The sequence below is a fragment of the Ochlerotatus camptorhynchus genome, unplaced genomic scaffold, assembly GCF_037179485.1.
Source record: "Ochlerotatus camptorhynchus isolate MF236.1 unplaced genomic scaffold, CSIRO-AGI_Acam_v1.1 ptg000211l, whole genome shotgun sequence".
In the NCBI taxonomy this organism is placed as follows: domain Eukaryota; kingdom Metazoa; phylum Arthropoda; class Insecta; order Diptera; family Culicidae; genus Ochlerotatus; species Ochlerotatus camptorhynchus.
The window spans coordinates 1,497,949-1,522,274 of record NW_027040701.1 but is presented as its reverse complement, the minus strand read 5'-3'; the positions used below and the strand labels follow the sequence as shown (position 1 = coordinate 1,522,274).

General features: G+C 39.5%; 1 protein-coding gene across 1 annotated transcript in view; it reads right to left on the bottom strand.

Moving 5' to 3' along the window:
* Window positions 1-316: 316 nt before the first annotated feature.
* eRF3 (eukaryotic translation release factor 3) overlaps window positions 317-24,326 on the bottom strand; it is a 31,409-nt gene continuing 7,399 nt past the window's right edge. The window contains exons 2-9 of the mRNA XM_065224460.1: window positions 12,653-12,844; window positions 12,446-12,592; window positions 12,034-12,382; window positions 11,691-11,964; window positions 11,534-11,620; window positions 11,266-11,442; window positions 2,366-2,534; window positions 317-2,282 (exon numbers count right to left, since the gene is read on the bottom strand). Coding sequence (XP_065080532.1) covers window positions 2,239-2,282; window positions 2,366-2,534; window positions 11,266-11,442; window positions 11,534-11,620; window positions 11,691-11,964; window positions 12,034-12,382; window positions 12,446-12,592; window positions 12,653-12,844 — 1,439 coding nt within the window. The 3' untranslated portion in view covers window positions 317-2,238. The remainder of the gene's footprint in view (window positions 2,283-2,365; window positions 2,535-11,265; window positions 11,443-11,533; window positions 11,621-11,690; window positions 11,965-12,033; window positions 12,383-12,445; window positions 12,593-12,652; window positions 12,845-24,326) is intronic.

The window sequence follows — 24,326 nt, the reverse complement described above, 5'->3', positions numbered from 1 at the left end:
GTAACTATTTAGTTTAAGTTTTATTCATTTAGACAGTATTTGTCAGTTGAATTTTTCAATAAACAATAAACAAGTCCATGGCATGTGGACCTCTTACGGAAACCACACCGTTATCTGCAAGTTGTCTTAGTGTGCATTGTTCTACCAAACAGTTGCCGAAACCTTTGACATAAAAGTTATAAAGTAGGCATACAAAATATTTTGCATGTAATTTTTTGGTATAATTCTTTGGTATTTTACCTCTTATAACAGGCTGATCAACACCACATTTTGGTATCAGGAAGGGATTTGGTTCAAGTGAGATAAAAACTCATGCTGTGTTTTAAAGAGGTTTTTATTTTACTTCTTTTCTTTAAAAGATAAACAAATAAAAAACGAAAATAGTAATTATAATTAGATAAAGGAGTTTCCATTGTTGTTTTGATTAAATGTAGAATAGTTGTTTTTGCTGCTGGTTTCATCTCATTTCGGCTTTCTATAACCTTCTCTCCTCCGTCTATCGCTTCAATGCTTTTTTTTAGTTTTATTCTTAACCCTCTTTTCTCTACAATTACAATTTTATTGTTTGTGTGTTCGTGTTTTAGCCTTTCTAGCATGAAACGGGGAACAAGGATAATATCTTGTCTCAATGCACTGCGCTGTAATGCTGTTGCGTGTATCTTTATGTTTGTTTTAATTTCTTCTCCAACTGTGTAAATTGTGTAAATTTTTAGCATATTTAGCCCTAGTTAAATTCATTCTCGCTTCAATTTCCCGCAAACACACACACACACATATACGTACACACACAATCACAATTATTCCATTCGCTCCGCTTCCAGGCGAAAAAAGGCGACGCTTGAAGCTGCTACAACTGCTGATCAATCCTGGTGAAGCACCGCCCCCATAAAACCGCGCAAAACTCTCACATTCATCTGCAATCTCTCTTTACACACGTACATCCAAGCTTCTTACATTTGCACGCAATTTCGAAAAACTCGAGAAGCACTTCGTTTAATACACAATCTGGATCTGACTTCCTATTTGCTGCAATCGTTTCACTTCCGGCGAACTTTATCGTCAAATGTTTCCTCTATCTTTCTCTTCTTCATAACGATGCTATCTGCGTACGCGTTTGAATAGTGTTCGTACACTTGTTCTTGAAACATTGTTTTTTTTTTTTCATTTCCAATACAAAAAGCTAAAAAACCTCATAATAATAAGCATTTTTCTTCATGATGAAACAAATCAAAAGTAACAAATAATTTTTTAGTAGATGTTTTGCTTGTCTCTCGGGAGTTTGTCTATCTCTAGGGCGTCGGGTCTTTACGGGAGAGCATCCCGCTTGTCATGCTTGTCTTCTGACGGGAGTTTCCATTTTTCGCTCACGATCGTCCGCCTCCGTCGGCTATCACACTTCCGAGAAGTCTTCCCCGATCACCTCGGCCAATTTCTTCGTCGTCACTTGGATTCCTTAATTTCTGCTTGTTTGTTGCCTTGGATTTGTTCCTCTATACAATAACGTGTTATCATTAAGATTATTGTTCCTGATGCGTATGATGTTCATTTCTTGTTTTTTTTTTATCATCGTTTCTTTTGTTTAGTTTGCTGTGTGTGAGTGTATTTTTTCTTATGTTTCCCTTATTGTATATAAGTTCAGTCCTCCGCTTCCGCGATTTTTTGTTTTAATATTTTCAATTAGTTCCTCTTTTACAAATGATTGTTATCATAAGCATTTTCTAGGTTTTATTAGGTTTTTGTCTTGATCTTCTTATTCTTTTGTTTCACTTTTGCTTCCACTAGAGTTCATCTTTGAACGCGACAAGGAACGAAAATTGATTCACATCTCGGAGACGTAGGTTGAATTTCCCGGCAAAAAAATCCATGATCTTTTACATTTGCTTTCAAAGCAATACCGAAGAGGTACCTTATTAGAACGATTCGGTTTTTTTTTTTCATTTCCATTAGAAACTAACATAACAATAGACCAATGCGTTTGCAGTTGCACACACCCGCACACGGATTCCCATTATCTGCCACATCGAGAAGATGGATGGTTTAGAAATTGTCAGCTTTGACTGGCTGGCTGGATGCCTTTTTGTTGCAGTTTGTTAGTTTAGTTGTGTAGAAGTGGTATTCGTTTGTTGTTGTTGCTGTCTGTCTGAGGGGACCAGATTCTTACGGCAGAGGACGAGATAGCGTTGTTGTTTGTTGTCGTTACTGTATGTTCTTTTTTTTTTTACTGCTTTAAAAACCTATTTACTCAATAACCTTTAGAACTTTACCGATGGCGATGGTTTTGTCTGGTGAGGGAGGAAAATTCAAAATGTGTGTTAATTCCTAGTCGTAATAAAGTGAATCGAGGGATATAGTGGTTTGTACTTACTTTCATCTCGCAACGTAAAGCGTCCCATCTGCGGGAAGAGTTTAAACTGCTCGAGACAGATAAGCCCGGAGCATTCAATTCTCATGATGGCCACCTGGTCCTGCTTGACGAAACGAGGTCGGGTTTTTGATTTATCGCCCGACTTCTTATCCACTAAGCAAATGAGAGCCTGCGGAAATAAAGAGAAAGATAATCCCTTGGTTAGAGTTATCGCTTGCGTTTAAGAATTTACTAGACGTGTCAGAAAAAGGCATTGTAATGTTGGTAAACAATCTCACACTGAGTGCCAGTTTTATAGGTACTCAATAACGTCAGGGTATCTACCATGTTTTTTTTTTCTATTGCACGCTCTTATGATGAACGCCACGCTAAAGATGAAATCGCTTTAACATGGAGCTGGGATTGTGCTGAAACTAGACTGGAGATTTTTTAGGAATGTGATCATGCTAGCGTTCAAAGTTGACTTGACATTGACCAACATACTGGACGTTTACTGCCCATAATCGCATATCAGTCCCATTGTTGCTTGATTTCCTATCCATATGGGACTGTTATGCGATCATAGGTACTTTATCCCGCAGTTCAAGAAAATTGAACGCCGAATTGAATAATCTAAACGGACCAGAAGAGAGTTGAGAAGACAGATCTTCACTGCCCATATGATTTTTTGTCAGAAATGAGTTATCCATTAGAATAGATTGTAAACTACCGGCATTTCACAAATACCAAAACTAGCTGTTTTCCAGATGATATGCTTTTATCAGCAGTTGGCCATTTCCATAAACAAACCCAGAAGCGGCTAAAAAACCGTCGTCCATGAGTGTTTCTCCTTTTATTATTAAAATGTGCAAACAAGTGGTTTTCCATCCAGGAATGTTCCCGCTGAATATCAACCAGAACTTGCCCTTCCTACTCAAGGAACTGAATCTAGCGGTCCAAAGCCAAATGGAAATCAGCCGATCTGGAAGATGTTAGATATTCCATGCTGAGAAACCTACCACAGGAATGCAAGGCCACACTCCTTGGCCTTTTCAGCAGATTGGGGAACTCCTTCCCAGGCGACTGGAGACATAATTTAGCTTGGTTGTCCCGGTCCCGAAGCAGGGTCCGTCTGGACGTGAAACCAAAGACTACTGGCGATGGTCTCGTCCGGAGACTCGTGTTCTACTTGGGAATCAACGGCCACCTTGAACATCGCCAACACGTCTTCCCCATCTCGGATACGGATCTGATATCATATTAATTCATATACATGTAAAATTCGCCATACGTCATATCACCGGGCCTGGACACCCGGAAAAATTGCTTAATATGTGTATTGGGATCTATCTGGCCATATCATTACACTTTATGAAGAACTTCTTACGACATTGCTTCTTCAGGGCTGTTACAAGATTTTCTAAAATCGATCCGCGAAATCCGCGATTCCTCAAAATATATCCGCGACTTCAAATACTAATCCGCGACAAAAAAAAACTGTTTTCATTGCCTAAAAATACAATTTGTATAATACTACATGGTATTTCAAGCTTATTGCTAATAGCATATTAGATTTTTGCCTTATCTCAACTTAGTGTTCTAGTACTTAGTACTTCAACTTTCACATTGAGAGCTTTCTATGCCTGTACCATCCTATCCTCAATTTTCCAGCCCCAAAAATTAATAGACCGGACGGGAATCGAACTCAGTCGCCTCCAGCATGGACTTGCTTTGTAGCTGCGTCTTAACCGACTAAGCTAAAGGAGTATCGTTTGTAAACTTTAAAAAAATATTTATGTATAGTATAAATTCTGAGTAATTATGTAACACCCTTACATTATAAGATTCTATTGAATAATACCGGCCTAGATTTGATGAAACATTATTTAAAAAATTTATGTATTTTCATTTGAAATGCAAATTTTCTTGAAAGTTGACCTTTGCGTCTCTGACGTATTTTGGTGTCTTAAATGTTGTAGTTAATTTGGCTCTAGTTTTCTCAATTTTTGACCGATTCAAACCAAACACCCTGCACATAATCGAGAAATTGCCAGAGTTTCATAAGTCACTCTTATTGGTCACGTCGTGGTTCTGTATCTACACGGATATTCCTTGGGGTCTGCCGAATCGTATTCATGTGACTGTGTGGATCATGAACGACTTATTACTATGTATACCGGAAATTATAGGTTTTCCAAATCGTCCAGGACATCAGTTGATTTGTTCTACTAAATCAACCAAGACTACAATAATGTCTGTAGTATCAAAAAATGTCCAATCAGATTCAAAGTGTCTATGTGGATCATGCATGATCTATTTCCGAGTAATCCAGATGTTGTAGGTTCTTCAAATCGTCCTGGAGTTCAGATAATTTGATCTACTAGATCAACCGAGATTAGGACAATGTCTTTAGTATCGAAATATTTCCAGACAAATGCACAGTGTCTATGTGGATCATGCATGAACTATTGTCATGTATACCAGATGTTTTAAGTTCTCCAAATTGTTCTGGAGTTCAGATGATTTATTCCACTAGATCAACCATGACTGGGATATAAAGTCTGTAGTATCGAAATATGTCCAAACAGATTCATAGTGTCTATATGGAAAATGTTTAATTATGTCCACGTATACCAGATGCTCTAGGTTCTCCAAATCGTCCTGCAGTTCAGATGACTTGTTTTACTAGATCAACAAAGACTAGGATAATATCTGTAGTACCAAAATATCGATTTGGAAATCCTAGAACATTTGGCATACACGGAAATAGGTTGGCATGATTCACATAGACACTGCAAATTTGTTTGGGCATATTTCGATACTACAGATATTGAATTAGTCTTGGGTGATCAAGTAGAAAAATAATCTGATCTCCAGAATGATTTCAGAACCTATAACATCTTGTATACGTAGCAATAGGTCGGGTACAATCCACATAGATACTTTGAATCTGTTTGGACATATTTCGATACTACAGACATTATTGCAGTCTTGGTTGATATAGTAGAACAAATCAACTGAACTCCAGGACGGTTTGGAGAACCTAGAATATCCGGTATACATGGCAATTACTCGCATATATACGATTAGTTTATGATTTGACAACGAAAAATGCTATGTTCACATTGGAAATAAAAAAAACATGATAATGTCTCACATTGGACAGACCTCAGGGAATTTCCGTGTAAATCCGGTGTGACTTATGGAATTAAGATCATTTCTAGATTATTTGCAGGGTGTTTAGTTTGAACCGGTAAAAAATTGAAAGCCAAATGAACAACAAAATTGATGACAGCTAAATAATACGGGACGGAAAGGTTACAATGAATTCCACAATTTGTGTGACAGTACATCATTCAATTCGTTATTTTCGCGACATCATTTAATGTTTCCGCGATTTTCGCGACTGAAACTTCAAATCCGCGAAAATCGCGAAATCCGCGAAATTCGCGATATCCGCGCCTGTTGTAACAGCCCTGCTTCTTTTAAGTTAGCCTAGGAAAGTCTCGGTTGGTGTGGTTCTCCAAAGAAAAAAAAATCCTGATGCGGATGAACGCGGTATTCTGCTTTCCATCTTCGTTTGTTGTTAAGTATCCTGGGCACCGTCAGTAGTGGTGCAAAGGGCCAACGTGAAAGACTTCCATCCTGGGCGGCTGTTTGGTTTTGCTTTATCCAATACCCAGGTCAAATTCATATCGACTTGCTTGATTTCCTTGCTAAGGCTCCGCCGCCATGAACCCCTGGGTCTGCCTCTGCTGCAATGACCTGCCGGGTTCCAATTCAGCGCTAGCTTTCAGATTTGTTTTCCATTCCTTCGTACCCGGGACAAACTGACTTGATGTTGTTTTGACATTTTTCATTATCAAAACCCGTAGTTTTATCACGTAATATGAAAGTAGATGTTAATTGATAGTGGATAGCGTTATCTTGAAAGTGACGAAAATTCATATCGGACAGTGTAGTACTTGATGAAAGGAGTTCAACGATCTACAATCATGTCCAAATCAGGATTGATCTATTGCAAACTCTTGCCAGGATGTTGCTTGTGAGTAACCGAGCAGTCCGGACCGGATGCGAATAGCTAAACCTGCATTGGAATCAAGACTGTCCTCCGGTATCGAGATGGTCACCAAGCTATCCCGAGTATATCATCAGATCATCAGGGTGACATCCGATCTGATTGCCTGTCAGGGATGGAGGGATAGAGGCTTCCGTTCGACAAATACATTGTAGGAGAAAGACACGGGGTGTCCCTCTTCATGGATGCAGCTCTGGAAGAGCTCTGTTTGGCCAGGGTTCACTAGTGCGGAGCCACGGGGTTGGACTCGCCATGACTTACAATCGACTTGATGATCAATAAATAGCTTCCGGGCGCGAACCAACTCCCTCATACTTGGGCTGAGATCGATCACCGAGCTATAGATAACCGGAAGTCAGCGGTAAGGTGAGCATTATAGTGATGCAAAATTTGAAATTTTCGCTCCACAATACTTAAACGATTCCAAATCGGATCCTGACTAACCTTTCAAAATTTGAACCTATTTGGTGAGAAACTGAGATGGCACAAACCATTTGAAGTTTGTATGGGAATTACTATGGTAAAACCAAGATTTTTGTTCATGTCTATCTAATAATTCACCATATCGGTCTGCTTCAAAAAATTTTAACTGTACTTGTAGGAAATTTTCCCAGCTACAAGTTTGCTGATGACCACTTTTCGATTAAATGCAAGGATCGAAAGTTATCAATGGTTCAATGCGCTGATGTCTTATGATCATGCTCAATCAACTGCTCAGCAGGCAACATTGGTGTTTCTGGGGCGTTGGATAGAACACACAAATCATGGCTACTATGTCACACTGCAAAATACAGTGTTGCCTTTAGAGCAGCTGCTTGATCATGTCATAAGTTTACCAATCTCCTAAATAATTAATAACTTTCTCCTGTCTCGTTTAACATAGAAACAATCTTCAGCAAAGTTATAGTTGAGAAAATTTTCTATAAGAATGGCTATCGAACTGTTTCGCAGCTCAATATGGAAAAAGAGTAGAAGGCAATGAACAAAAAGTTGAAATTTCCCATAGTAATTTACATGTAAACTTCAAATGGCTTGTGCGAAGTCTGTTTCTAAAATGAATTGTAACTTTGAGAGGCTAATCAGGACCCGATTTGAAACCATTTAAGCACTGTGGAGCGAAAAAGTCAAAATTAACATCAGTCTAGTGAGCATCGGAGTCTCGGACTGTTAATTAATTCAGTATTCTCTACCGACTCCTCCCATAACCCTGCAATCGCTCTGGGAGGTTTTGCGGAAGTCGCATCGCCGCTGTATTCACCGACTAAGCCAACGTTTTAACCGCTCTCAGGATTCAAAAACTTGCTCCCAAAGAAGACGCATCTTTTGTCTGTACATATTCCATAACAACAAGGAAGCTCGCGGCCTCGGGTAAGTAATCCAGCATCTACACTCAGGTGTTCCTAACCCAGGATCTAAAAGTCTGAATCTTGGCCACAATATGGAACAGCTATTTGGATCACGGAATGGATGCAATCAAGGAGCTTCAAAGATGGGAAACCCACCGGAGCACTGATCACAGATCATCGGAAGCGTAGGCCCGTTCAGAAAGCTGGATGCCGTCTGCGGCATTTCACACACGACAGAGCACTTTGATTTTAACTGACCCAATGTAACGGGGCACGTTCCCTCTACGGGATCTCGAGAGGTATCATGTTACTGTGTATTGTTCTCAAAGTTCTGTGCAAAGTTATCCTGGATCAGATACAGGAGAACATCGACGAGAGACGAGACTCTCAGACGGCAGCTGGCAGGGTTCCAGATTGGACGATCTTCTGTGGGCTATATTTTGTCACGCTCCGTATCATCTTGAAGAACGTCAACAAATTCTAAAAATCCCTGTATTTGCTTTCAAGCGACACAATCACGAGAAACTGTGGAGCGCCATGAGGCATAAACGAGTCTCGGATAAAATCGTCAACACCTTCGAAGTTCACTAGCAGAGTCCTGCATAGTGGAGACCCTACGCTGGTCGTCGCTGGAGTGATACAAGGTGTATACTATTCCGAGAACGTGTTAGGTGCAATTGACCGTGTACCGAGCCGTGGGCCATTTGGGGTCCCAAAATATGGAGACAATTGGTTGTAACCCGACTTTCCGCATTGCATTTGTAATTAGTATGGGAAAACCTTTTTGGTATTTTCATCCCTAGAGACCACAATTTTGCTTGAACCATGCAACCAGAGCATACAATTGTTGACTGCTTAGGCTGAGTGTGAAAGCACTACTCTATTGAATTCATTGCTCTATCCAGACCGTATGTACCAAACGGTAAAGGATGAGGCAATGAAAGAGCCAACAAAAACATTCAGTCACTCACGAACAAGCGACTTACACCGCTTGCCTTCGCTCACACAGCATGTAATTGAGGCACTTTTCCATAGAAAATGTACGCTCAGTCATTCAACACACTGACTGAGTGCTCTACTGTCAGTAACTCGTTTACATTCCAATCATTCAGACTCTCACGAGGCAGTGAATGATGAGCCGAATGGCTGTTCATATTCATATGAAAATAACTCATCGAACCAAAATGATTTGCGCACTGCATGCATCTAACCATGTACCTACAAATATAGTCCATGAAGAGCTTAACAAACTTGTCCAAGGAAGTACGGTGCTAATGTCCCCAAAAAAGTTATAACTGTTCAAATATGTATGGTTTGAATTAAATGACAAGACAAGTTTTTCTGCGATCACTGCCGATGTACCAATGGAAGTCCGATTCTAAACTGAAATAATTTCGGAGTTTCTTATCTTATCGATTTGGTATATATGGTATGGTACACTCAAAAAATTTATCACATGTCACATCACAAAATTCATATCATGGATGAAAACCATGTGAATTTCACATAGCTTTCATGTGATCACATAGCTAAAAATCCCGCTACAAAATCACATGAATATTATGCGGCCAATGCAATTCATATGAAAAATCATATAAAATTAATGTGATCGCATAAATGTTATGTGAAATTCAGATGAATTCCATTAATTTTGTTTATGGATGAAAATCATTTGCGTTTCCAATGGAAGCTACACGAAAACTATTTTCGGTGTATGTTGTTGGAATCTAAACTTCATTGGTTAATTCGAAACATCGACCTATGAAACAGCAATAACTTTTATTAGAGACATTCTAGCACCGTACATTTTTCGGCAAAGTTGTTAGGCACTTCCTGAACTATACTTTTACATATAGTCACTACATTTATAAACTGACGGAAAATATTCATTAGAATTTCATGAATTTCATGTGATATCATAATTGGGAATTGCACCACAAAATCACATGAACCTTATGTGTTAAATGAAATTTAAGTGATTTATCATATAGAACTCATGTGATCACATGAATGTTATGTGAAATTGAGATAAATATCATTGGTTTGGTTAATGGAAAAATATTATGTGCATTCCCAATGGAAACTACATGAAAACTTTTTTTCCGTGTAGAATAACGATCTAACAAAAATCGGAACCAATTGAATATTTTGTAGACCAAAAATTGAAAAGGTACTATTTATAACTATAACTATGTATAATCAAAACGTTGTTCTTTCCTCACCAACCGTAAGCAAATTAACTGCATAATCGGATAGGGAAAACTTTCCCCAACCCGGTGATGATGTTGGTTTGCGTAGGTGAGCCTTGAGTCACGAGAAAAGTGTTTCCGAAATTTTGTTCCCAAAAGCTGATGTGCTCTTTTCTGATGTTGGTCGTGATATGCGCGATGGGTTCTGCTATTTGACAGCACAACTGGTTCCCAAGATTCTATCCGTCAGACTTTAAATATAGCGACTATACTTTTACATGGTTAGTTGCATGGTTCAAGCAAAATTGTGATCCCTAAAAATGAAAATGCAAACAGTAAAAGAGAAGAAATAGCAGGTTTTCCCATATTAATTTCCATACACATTTCAAACGCAATGCAAAAAACCAGGTTACAATCACTAGTCGCCAAATTTTCCAGGTGTTTGGGAACCCTAAAAACATTGTTCTGAAAAAATGATCACGAAATGATGAGTTTCCGGCGATACTGTAGATACAGTCGAGATGGAAACAAAAACAATTTTACAATGGACTGGAGAAGTGTTTCCATTACTGTTAACAAATTTTAATTATAGAATGATGGAATGACCGAATTTTTCATCAGATCAACCAAAATTTGAGATCAGTTTACTCATAAATCGCAAAAAGTGCAGGAACTCAGCGATGAGTAATTTGCCTCAGATTTTCCTGTGGAAAACTTCAAAAATCTGCCGAAAAAAGAGGAAAATTTTACTCAGTCTAGGAGTAGACTAAGAGAATCCAATCTTTAATTTTCTCATATTAGGGATTTTTTCCTGAAAAAAAACCTGGAAAAACATGAGGCAAATTTACTCATCGTTGAGCTTTTGTACATTTTGCGATTTGGGTTGATGTCATTGGCCATGTAAGGACGTAGTGTGAAAAGCGGCGCACAATGCTTCCGGATTTGATCCGTTGCTGTAAATCTGACAGTATTCAGAAGATGAAGATGCACCTGATCCGCTGATGACGAGGAGGTCGGGACATTAATGCGAATATTTCGTTTTTCATTTCCTCGCTGAACACATCGTTGACACACCTCCACCAACGTTTGAATAGTAAATCTTTATGGTTCAGAGTAAGCCTTGTTTTCTGCGTTCGGCTTTTTGTAGAAACTGCCGCGAAAAGTGAAATGACACATTCTACGTGACGTTATAACGGTTTATGTCTGTTTTTTTTACAGTTTGAACTGTAACTGAAAAATTTAAAAATAACCCCTAAATATGACTGCAGAATTAGAAAGAGCATTAAATTTCCTCAATCAACCACCTACCTTAACAGTAATTTCCTCCGCCGCACAGTGTATGTGCATCACCGCCGAGTAACCCGCACAGATAATTGATTTGTGTTCTAGGATAACTACTTGCGCATCGAAAATTTTACCGGTTTTGATCGGATTGGAGGCATCGCACAGCACAAAACCGGGCGAAACATCTTCTTCTTCTATGCCCTGCAATCACCAAACAAACGAGAAAAAAAAAAGCATTTTACTATCATGTCTAATTTATATGACTGTTAATAGCGGCAATTGGGGTACGTACTTTCACTTTGATTTTCACATTTTCACCAGGCCCCACGGCAGTCACTTCCTCATCGTCCGACCACAGCTGATCGACGGATACTTGTGTCTGCAATTATTCAAAACAGAGTTAGAGTTAAGGCTTCATAGAAAAAAACATCTAAACAAATCAAACTTACTCTGTTGGGCATCACGAGCAGGTTGATTCCCTTTCTGGCCGTTCCCGATTCCACCTTGCCCATCAGAACCGTGCCCATGTCCTTGTACTTATCCACGATCGGCATGATGAACGGACCGTCGGTCTTGCGGTTTAGCGAAGGCAGCTCGTCGATGAATGGAATGAAGGCTGGCCCTCGGTACCACGGGCAAATGGATTCGTCTATCTGTTCCTTGATTCCCATACCGGTGATGCCAGAGCACGGCATGAACGTTAGATCCTTTGTCGGGTTGAATCTGAAATAGTTTTGGTTTTCCAGTCAGTTCTATAAGATCTAGGCGGCAAATCGAACCCCAGGGGCTTACCCTAGCTTTTTGAGGTAAGGTAAGATTTTGTCTTTGCATTCGTTGTACCGCTCAACGTCCCAGTTCACCGTCGGATCGTCCATCTTGTTCACCAGCACCACCAGGTGCTTGACGCCGGCCGTTTTTGCTAACATCGCATGCTCTCGCGTCTGCCCTCCCCTATCGAAGCCGGTTTCGAACTCGCCCTTACGAGCCGAAATGACCAGCACGGCCAGATCGGCCTGCGCCGCACCACCGATCATGTTCGGTACGAAACTCTTGTGCCCGGGAGCATCCAGGATGGTGAAATGTTTCTTCTCAGTCTCAAAATAGGCACGACCCACCTCCACCGTTTTACCTTTGTCACGTTCTGAAAGATAACGAAGATCGTTAGAACAATTGTTTACCAAATACAAGAGAATGCAACTCGAACCTTCCTGATTTGTGTCCAGCGCCCACGACAAGTACCAACTTTCTCGGGATTTTTCACGTGCCTCTCGTTCGTACTTTTCCAGCGTTCGTTTGTCGACCATTCCGGTCAGGGACATAATTTGGCCACCAATGGTGGATTTGCCGGCATCTGCAAATTAATATTCCTTGAATATATATTGAACAACTTTGCTGATCAGACCCTACTTACCGACGTGTCCGATGAAAACTACATTGACGTGCTCCTTCTTGCTCTTGCTTTCCTCGACCTTTACGATCTTCTTTTTGGCCATCTTTGCCATATTCTCTCCATCCATCTCACCGTCATCCAATTCCATTTCCTCATCTTCGGGCGTAAGAATCGAGTCTTCCTCGGCGTCCCAACTGTCCAATGGTTCACTTTCTGCAATTAGAAGAAAATTGCCATACATTAATAATTGTGTTACTCCGAGTCCTGATTGTAAATTATAGAGAACATCCCTTCCGCGTTATCGACGAGCGGAAATAAGGTCATCCGGCGCCCGCCACACGTATGTTTGGGAACAAAACAAGTCCACACAACCGCCCAAGCTAGAATCAATGTTACGTAAATCGAACACTTTGCCAAACGGCCGCCAACCGACCCACTTTAATAGGCATTAAAATTGCATCACCCAATTGTGGTTCGCATCGGGACCAACTCCCACGAGGAGTGAGGAAGACGTCATAAACAGCAATAACTAACTGCTCGACTCAAACCGTTTCTGGAAGTAGACAAGACAAATTGTGCATATCTTCATCACTGTCACAGCAGTTCCCCCGGTAAGTCCATAAAACTACAACCAGCGGAGCTTTGGCGGAAAACATCGGGAATCGACGATGACATTATTCTCCGCCTATTCACACGTACATTTAGCGTATAACTTCTTTGCACGTTTTGTTGACGACGAATAAGGTATCCATTTGATGCACCATTAGAAACATAGTTCCATCCATACCGCGCCACGCTGTCGCTGACTGCTTGTTCCGTCCTTGTGAGCCAGCAGCGAGTTCTACCTTGGCCCCTGCAGAGTGAAAGGTGGCATCCGAACTGACTAGCAAACGGAATAACAATTATTAATAAAAAGTTTTGTCCGCTCGGTCACCAGCTTTCACTCGCCTGGGGCCTTAGCATTTAGTGGTGGTTCTTTGAGGCCCCCACGAGGAACAAGGGGAATCGATTTTTTAACAATTAGCAGCGCAGCTGAAGCAACAAAACAGGTGGAAGGTATGCGGCTCCTTTCTCAGCGGAATGTTTGGGGTTTGATTTCGAATTACCCATTCTAGTACCAGACTGCAATGGCTTTTTTTTTCGCGGTGTCGTAGTAGCTCTTGGTTTGATAAGTAGGTAGGTACCGTAAAAAGGGGTGAAGTTGATCAGTAAACCGTTCAATTTTCGTTTCTCAACAATCATGTTTTATTATATTATTATGAGATAATTTGTTTGGTGTTTCATAAACCAGTTTAAAATATTTAAATTCAAACTTACAAAGTTTCCCCTAACAAACAACATAGTGGAAGTGCTGAAATAGGCAACTTTTACCTGTTCCTTAAAATCCGATAATTCAGCATTTATTCTGATGCGGTTTTCGGTCAAATAACTTATTACACTTAATTTTGGGTAGCTGCATCTGAATCAGAAATCAGATTTTATTGATATGAACGATTTAGTATAATAAAAAAATGTTGTGTGAAACTACATTTAGGCGACAAAATATGCAGTTTTTTTTCCGCAAACCTCAACTTTTGTAGAAATTTTAAAACCAGTTTCTTCTTCAGCGAACATAAATAAAGTCTAGACCAACAATTGAAAATGGCCGATAGCTTCCTCTATCCGATGATGATGCTGTTGGTTGGCGTGGACGGCTTACACAAAATTTTTTGCCGAGATTGGCACCGTCGACTAGCTCGGCATTTTACTTGGCTTGATCTCCGATGAAAACATGCCGAGATTCAGCTAGCAAACATACATTTTGCTGAGATCTCAGTAATCGGCAGTGCCGGTTTTTACCGAGCTAGATTGAGTATGTACGCTTTGCGAGGAAAGGGTCTACAAAATTTTGTTTACCAAAGCTAATAGCCGGTTTTGAATTGTTGGTCGAGAAGTATCAATGATAACTTCTGAATATTGCATTGCATGATCAACTTTACCCCAGAATTGAAAATGTCCATTAGAAAAACATTTGCTAAATACAGGTTCGTGAGGTATGTGTTTGTATTCCAATGATATGGTTGAAAAAAAATTCAGGTTTATTGGTAAACCCGTTTTACGAAACCGTAATCTGAGGGCGAATTGATCCGTTGGTATCGGTAATTTATAAACTACCATTGTACCTAGTTAGCTTTCTTATCGCGCAACTTATTTTCATAGCCGGCGCCGGTGGTCTAGTGGTAAGCGTGACTGCTTTCTCACCCCAATGGGTCTGGGTTCAATCCCAGCCGATCTCTGGTCACGTCTTCCGTCGGAAGGGAAGTAAAGTCGTTGGTCCCGGCCGCCTACCTGCACATTCGATTGCCGTCAATGAATGGCAATCGATGTCCGTCGGTGATTGGTACTGGATTGCGGGGCGGAAGTGCCAAAATGCAAACAAACCATATTTTGCCACATATAGAGAGAACAGTTCACAAACTACTTGATAAACACGAAAAAGTAGAAGAAAATATAATTTCAAATCATGAAAAACGTTTCCTTTTACATGGCGTATTTCCAATTTTCAACTCTATGATGCATCTGGTTGTTACGCCTTGCACCAGAACTACGAATTTTGTTGCTTTAAAATGCCAAACGTACTGATTCTGTAGTATCTAGTCACGCCCGATTTATTTGAAATGCATCCGATTGATGTTTCATGTGTAAACAACGAACAAAACGAAAACCAAAAAATCTCAGGGCGTAAATCCACTCTCACAAAATTTGCGAACGAAGAACCAAGGCAGAACAACAACAAAAAAATCCGAGGGTGTATTTCCACGGCGTATCACCAGTGTTGACAGAATTATCAGGGCGTATGATGTTTTCTTCTCAATTTCGCGGCAAAAAACGGTTTTGAAGTTTTTAGTAATGCACGATGATAAGATTACACTATTTACTATATGTCAAGCTAAAATTCATGAAATTCGTGAAATAGCCATCAAAATTATTTCCATGAAATTGAAACCTCAAAATTGCCAATTGGAGATTTCAAATTCATTTGCTTACTTAATTCTAGCTTAATTCTGACAGGTTATGTAAAACAAATTCTTTAAGGTTCAATGTACTTTGATGGATTTTCGAATCCTTTTGCTTTATTATAGAGACTTTCAGCTTTTAGCTGATTCGTCTCTTGCTATTTAACACAAAATGACGCGAGCTTTTTGCAATCTGCAATTGCAGGAACTAAATCTAGGAACTTCAAAAAGAAATCACTTGAAGTGAAAAATCTATCAAATGAATTAAAAAAATTACGTTCTCTGAATCATGATACAATTTCCCGAAAGCCCTTGAATTTCAGCACATTTTTGACGTTTACAAAACGACAAAACGTTTCTAAAATTATATTTTATGAACACTTATTAAACTCCGAAAGCTTCTCAGGACATCCACGATCTTTCCTGCCTTTAGTTCTTCGTCTGTGGTTTTTTACGCTTTTGTAGCGAGCGTTTTGTCGGCTAATGTTCTAGAAGCACTTCTATAGTTATTACTTGAGAGCTTTCTATGCCAACCAATAATGTATGCATTTGTATCTTGTGTGGCAAGCACAATGAGGATGCCCAGGGAAGTCGAGAAAATTTCAAACCCGAAAGATTTCCATTCCAGCACGGATTTTGCATAGTGACAAGAGGCCAAATCAGGCCAACACAGAGCTTGAGTGTCGTGGCTTCTGATTAATGGTAGGAACCGCATTTACAAACATTCTTTCTCGTAAACATCGTTGTTGATAGCGCCGGTAGAGATGAAACTTTTGGATTTCCGGCCTGTCAATCCAAATATTTTTTGGGGAATTTCGAAAGCTTCTTTGTCCGGAAACACTCGGCAGCGGCATTCCTTCGCATTGCAGTATAAAAAGCCAAACCCGGAAGCTGTCTTCGAGCACGTATGTTTCAGAGTTGATAATAGAAGAGTTACGCAGACTGAAACCAAAATCTACCTATCGAATTCTCAAACCGTCTACCGATCGAGCATAGTAGACAAACTGACTCTGTTGCGTGGAAACTAGAGGAAACTTTCACAACGCAGGTGAACCCGTAAAAAAAAGAACGATAGAGGTACCATGAAATGTATTGTAACCATACAATAGAATTTATTGTACTTAAAATAAAGTGTATTGTCCACAACGATAAATTAACCTTGGAATTTATTGTTTCCACAATAGAATCTATTGTAAATGGGGAAATCTACAATAGAACAAGGGGGTTGTTATGTATCTTAACCGTACAAAAAATCTCTTTTTCACGAACAAACTTGAGCCATTTACCATTTATTTTATTGTTTTTCTATTGTTGAAAATTCATACTACATGGGACGTATTGTAGATCTATTGTAATAACAATATTTTAAATTTACTTGTATGATACATATGTATACAATACGATCGATTGTTGGCAATAGATTTTGTTGTTCCGGGAAGTCATCCGAGGTGTAAACAAATACAAAGGTTGCCAAAATAAAACAATGTCCATTGATCGACATCAGTGTTGCAAGCTTCACTCTGCGTTACTCTTCTATTATCAACTCTGATATGTTTCGTCGTCCATTATTATACAAGAATTTTTTGCACCTGTTCAATATAATAGCAGCGCATGCCGATTTCCATACAAAATGATCAACTTTGACAAGTTGGAACTTTGTTCTCTTAAGATCAATTGAGCTGAAACGTTCACCACAGAGCTACGAATATGTTCAATTTTACGATTACAAAATATCAAATTTTTGGAAGCAGCTACCGGAAAGTGAGACACTAGGTAAAATTGTTCAAAATAATAGCAGTACTAATAATTTGCATTTCAGCTCAATTTTGAGATTTTAAATTTTACATTTCGCAAAATTTCAACAATCCCCACCCATGTAACAAATGTACATAATAGTTAAAAATGTTTAAAAAATTTTGCAGTACATAAAAATTCAAATAAAAAACTGCTACTATTTTGAACAGTTTTACCAAGTATCTCACTTTCCAACAGGTGCTTCAAAAAATTTGAACATATTTGTAGTTCTGTGGCGAACGTTTCAGCTGAATTGATCATAAGTTAACAAAGTTACATCATGTCAAAGTTCACAATTTTGCATGGAAATCGGCATGCGCAGCTATTATATTGAACACAACTGTACATAGACGCGATATTTTGAGTGCAGCTATAATTATGAGAAGTGTTGGTGTTAGCTAGAAATATTAGTTAATCTAGCAAAACGGATTGGATCGAAGGGAACCGGTACATTAAAGTAACAATTGAGTTCAAGCTTAAGGTTGATGGAAGCGTTGGTCTTGAAGAATTAGTTGATGTAGAATGAACTGAATACAAGGTAGATAACGATTCCAATTCTAGTTTAGTTTTCAAATTCGAAAGTGGATCAATCGACTGGATCGCTAGAAAGCAGCAATGCGTTAGCTTGCAGTCAATAGATGCAGAGTATGTTTTCCGAGTCCACACACTTAGTTTTTTCTACCGAGCTCGGCTGTGCAAATCTCGGCAAAAAAAGTTTTACTGGGATCTCAGCAAACATTTTATTTGTTTGCTGAGATTCAGCTAAGCATTATCCGAGACTCAGCAATCAAATGTAAGTTTTGCTGAGATCTCAGTGAAAATTATTTTGCCGAGTTTTGCACAGCCGAGCCCGGTAGAAAAAACTAAGTGTGCAGTCTCTTCCATCCATCCTGGTTGTTGAAGTGCATACAGGACGAATACGGCATCGGCCAGAAGGTTACTGACTCAGGGACAATGCACGATGATATCCATTTTGATGCTGTCATCTAAAACAGGGAGTCAACGGATTAAGACAGCGATATTTGGTTCAACTTTACGCGAGAACTGGTGTAATAGAAGTCAAGTGCTGTAAGACGAAAATAATGATCCTTATAAGCTCAAAAAACACCAAACACCAACTCCAATTCAAGATCAACAATTAAAATTGGCTTAACTCCGTTTTGTAAACAAACCTTGTATGGCCGTTTTATCGTGAACCAGAGTCCGCCAACGCAAACCAACAAAATAAATAATGTTTTATGTTTGCAAATGTAGGTTTCGGTAGGCTTGTTTACAAAATGGAGTTGAGGCCTTTTCAATTGTTTCAAGCAACATATTGTTATGGCAACAAGGCGTTGTCATGGCAACCACATATGAAATTGACAGCATTCTGACTACTTTAACCAAAGATACAGAGATATACATAGTAGTGAAATTTCAAAATATCTCATAGTAATTCACCATAATCTCCATACAATCTTTAACCCATTAACGCAATCTATAAAATTTCTACAAATCTACAATCGCCTGGCCTAGGCTCAGAATTTTGAACATATGTTTTCAAAATGAAGCATCCTAATGGGACAACAATGCAGGTACCGTGGAGGCACCATATTCGAAGCGGTTCCTAAATCGACGCACTCAATAATGTTCGAGTATTTTGAATTATTATTTTTGAAATGTTACTTCTGCATATATTAGTTTCAGTGCTCAAGGGATGATGGTGTAACAAGGTTTACAAAAAATATCTTGTCAAAATCGAGATGCGATCAAAAATAGACGAGTGCGTCATCATTAGGAACGCGTCAAATATGGTGCTGGCACGGTACTTTCAATATGGGATGCACATGACTTGGCATTTCTTCACGTTTTCTTCATACAAAATAGTTATTTTCAGTGTGGTTTATGAAAGTACTATAAAAATAAACACCATTCCTGAGGTTTATTCGAAGTGATGTAAAACCAAATGGAACCGATATGCACGTATCGGCAGTTTAACTATTTTGCTTACCAAATCGTATAGTTGCATTACCGGCTTGTAAATGGATGATGAGCATCGTTTTTGATGCGATTTTGCAAAATATTGTTACTGTGAACTGCACCTCAAAGTACACTGGAGTCGCTTTTTACGCGGTTTTTTTTACACGGTTTTTTTTACGCGGTTTTTTTTTACGCGGATTTCGGAATTTTTGCGGTTTTTTTACGCGGATTCCGGAATTTACGCGGATTTTGGGTTTTTTTTACGCGGATATCAGAATTTACGCGGTTTATCATTATACACTAGAGTCGAGTTTTTACGCGTTTTTTTTTTTTACACGGTCTTTTTTTACGCGGTTTTTTTTACGCGGTTTTTTTTTTACGCGGGACGTATCACCAGCGTAAAAAGCGACTCCAGTGTACCTCGAATTTCACTGCACATACGCACAAATAATCCAGGTCGACTTCAACGTTACCAATAACGGAACACTACTATAACGTTGTGAAACTCTTAGTTTCATCCTCCCGTAAACAAAGCATTAATATAAGTGCTAAAACTATGAAATTGCCATCTGTCAAGAACAATTAAGAAGTTTATGACAGTCACTTTATTATGCAGCACCACACTGGATCCAAGCTCTCGAACGGAAAGTTTATTTCAGCAAAAAATATGAAAACGAATCCAGCCCAACCCAATCGTAAAAAGATTGAACACGTTTCAAGCTCCATCCCACCATTCTCAGCTGATTAACCTTATTTCATCCGTTTCACTCAATGAAATTAATACCAACATATAGACATTCTACTGCAAACCCTGACCTAGCCGCACTTTGTCAGAACACAGAAGACCCAGTTGGCGATAGTCTACTTGAACCAAAAAAAAACGGAAAAAGCTTACCCTCATCCCCATGAGGGGTATAATTTTTCACCATTTCACCTCCCTCACTTATACGCACACGACTATGGAGTTGTGTATCTGATGTTCGTTTTCCACACTATATTCTTTGTTCCCAAGTCGCTAGTAATAACGGCTATAATAACGCAGCGAATGTGAGCGACCAGCAAGCTACTAATCCTAACTACCACCCCCGAGCTTAAAAGCAAAACTGATGGCGATTTGGCATGTGGTTGACCAAAAACTGTCCCTCTCGGGCTAATACTTTGGATTTGGATTTCGATTCCACAATACCGGCCAAGTCGGTTGGGTAGGGAGAAAAGAGCCCAACCAAAACTGTGTCAATGCTGCTGGCTACTGCTCCGTTGGTTGTTGTTCTGTACACGGTAAGAAAAAAGTACCCAAAAGTTCTTTTCACTCATCTCGGCACTATAGTGCAGGTACCCAAAAGTAGGTAAAGCGGGTCAAAGTAGTTTTCCAAGGAATTTTCCACTAGCTTTCTACCTAAAAGTCAGTTAGTTGTACCCAAAAGTAGGTAAATAGGAATGATTATACTCAACGTTGGGTTCCCGCACTTTACTACCCCTGTTGGGTGCTTTTGCTCCTCCGTTTTTGACAACATTAGAAGGAGAAAAGGAGACAAACTAGTCAAAAGTAGGTAAAAGTGAACTGGCCGTTGGGTACTTTTTTCTTACTGTGTAGAGAACCGCATAAATGTTTGATCATACACATTGATTTTGCGCGCTTGGCAGAAACAAAAATGGAAAATAACATGAATATAAAATAGCTCTCTGGAAGAATACCAAAAGGAGAGGACCACCGCAATCCAAACAGGAACATTAAGAAAGAAAACCGGACGGGTAGTCGATGATTATGTTGTCGTAGTCACAGTCGTCTATTCGACGTTAACGACGATGACGACGGTCAGGTGCAGGTCAGAATGTGGGACAACAGCTCGGGGCGTGCGGAGAAAGTGGAGTAAAAACTACAATAAATATGATCAACGCGCATACAACACTGCAGTGTGCGAGCGAAGGAATAAGGGCTCGCCCGACTGAGGAACCGAGGGGTTCGACAATGGTAGAATGAATGGGGTTTGCAAATGAAGATTTAATTATTTTATTATGGTGCCCTTTATCCAGTGGCTGGATCGTCGCTTAGGGGCGATCGATTTATTATGCCACGCTAAATTGAGGAAACATCACTCCCTCCTTTCGTCACGTTTTTTTTTCTATACCTAATGCAAATTCGTTAATCACCCCTCCCCACTTAGAGCGTAACATAATATATGCATCACCCCTTATGATGAAATTGAAAATCACTGGTTTATTGGCTATCACGTCTGATTTGAAGTTTCATTAAAATTGGGAGGTACCTAAATATATATACGTGGTCTGCATTAAAAATGGAACCGAAATCCAAAATTTCATCAATTTTGGTGCAATAGAACTATTTTAAATAAATGCGATTACATTAGCAAAATCACCATCTTAGCACCCCTCGATGGGGCTTAGCATGGGAGCGAGCTGTCAACTAATAGATTTAGTGTCAAAAATAAAAAAATAAATCTTGATTTAAAAATTGAAATTAATGTCTACGGGATCGATAATAATTTTGTTGTACTCGGAAAAACAAGCTCTTTCAGATGATGTATAATTTCCTTTGGTTTGTTTTTTTTCCGTCGATCTTGTTTTCCGTGCTGAGCACCAATGCTACCGACGTGCCAGGAAGGCAGCTCCCACACCTGGACCCTACCTATCGACCCATCAACTCATGAACCGGGGACCAACGGCTTTACTTCCCATCCGAAGGAAGGCGTGATCAGAGATGTTATGCCTCAGAACATCCCGGCGGCGCCGACTAGGATTGAACCCAGGCCTGCTGGGGTGAAGATGATGTATAAAAACCGATATGTTTTTCAACATTAAATAACCCAATTCCGGAATGATTTGAGATTTGGGCGTAATTGCTTTTGTAAACAAGCGCTTCAATTGACGATTTTTGCGAGTAAAAGCTCAGCCTGGAAAATTAACAACACACACAGGCCGAAGAATCTAGCATGTGCTATAAATTAAGATTGAACTTTTATTGGCGAGAAATCGGCAATTGCTCAATATGTTTAAGCACCCAGTATCATTTTAGTATACAGTAGTAATTTTTGAAATTTAGCTCGCAATATGTATGTGATGTGTGACGATATACTTTTTGTTGTTAAAGATAAAATTTATTTTTTGAAGAAATTTTTTATTTTTTTTTTCAGCGTTTATTTTTTTTCTAAAAAAGGCAGTCAAGTCACCGACAAACCGACATGACACTTAAACTTAATTTTTGCTCGAAAATCTATAACGGCCGATTCAAATGTGCAGCGATCCGATCTGTCAAAACCATAGGATTTTGTTATCTAGATAACATTATTTGTCCAGAATAGATCAGACACAAACCAATTCAAACATTTTGCACGCCTGTTCGTGGCTTAGCTAAGTGTTTCCCGCGAACATGAAGACAGATGTCAGTAGTGTGTTTGAAATTTATGGTAAATCCTATAGTCATTCATGTCGGTTTGTCGGTGGTCAACTTTCCTACAACTTTGTCTCAGATATCATCGATTAGATGAGCCGTTTTCGTGCTATGATTTATTGAAAGATATTGAATACGCCATTTTGAAAAAAAAGCGTCAATCAAAATGGCCGAGCTTCGTGACCAATAATATATAATAACTATATATAAAAAATTCGGTATGAGGAGGGTTCATCAGGGCACCCAATTGAAGCAATTTGGAAGGGGAGAGTGAAGATGTCAACTCCCCACATTTCGTGGATAAAGGGCAGGCTCTACTCCACATCCATTGAAGCAGCTTCCTGATGGATACCTCGTTTTCTGACCAATTGGCTGATCAAGTTGTTGGAAGGAGATTCTTAACTGTCCTGAGGAAATTAATAGGCGAATTATTTTTGGTGTTACAGCAATTTGCTGGTGAAAATCAGCTTGATCAAAATGTTCAAAGTCTCGGAGTTAGACAATTTATGACAATTTTTAGACAATCAATTTTAAAGATCTCGGATATAGAAGTCCTGTCAACTTCTCAGATGTTCCCTGAATTTCCAAGATTTTTCTATACCTTATACAAACTAAAGGGCGAACACGAAATTATCGCGACACCGAAAATGTCATGCCAATTTTCTTATAATGTTTAGAATCAAACCAAAATTTTAGGGTAGTTTTATACATATATTTACTTCAAAAATCAAAAGAAAAGTTAATCGATGGACCCTTGAGTGTAAAATTGAACGCATTTTCGCTTGATGCCCTCCATCAAAGTCTTTACAGTGTCATCCGGTACCAGTTTCTCAGTTTTTTTTTTCCACTTTCTTAACATGTCCTTCTCGTCTTTGACTGTCTTCTTGCTCTTCCGAAGTTCCCGCTTCATTATTGCCCAGTACTACTCCACCGGGCGCAGCTCCGGACAGTTAGGCGGATTCATGTCCTTTGGAACAAAATGGACAGAATTGGCCTCATACCACTCCAGGACACTTTTAGAATAGTGGCATGATGCCAAATCTGACCAAAATAGCGGAGCTTCGTCGTGCTGCTGCAAGAACGGCAAAAGGCGCTTCTCGAGGCACTCAGATTTGTAGATCTCGCCATTTACTGTGCCCTTTGTCACGAAAGGCTCACTCCTCAGTCCGCAAGAGCAGATGGCCTGCCAAATGAGATATTTGGAGGCGAACTTCGACATTTTCTTCTTCTTAAATTTGTCGTCCACATCGAACTTGCTCTTGCCGGTGAAAAACTCCAACCCCGGAATTTGCTTAAAATCGGCTTTTATATACGTTTCGTCGTCCATCACACAGCACCATATTTTGTCAGCATCTTGTCGTAGAGCTTCCGTGCCCGAGTTTTAGCCGTCGATTGTTGCCGCTCATCGCGGTTTGGGAAGTTCTGTACCTTGTATGTATGTAGTCCAGCTCTCTTCTTTGCATTCTGGACGTAGCTCTGCGACATGCCGATCTTTTTAGCCAAATCACGACTTGAGACGTTGGGATTTGCTTTAATC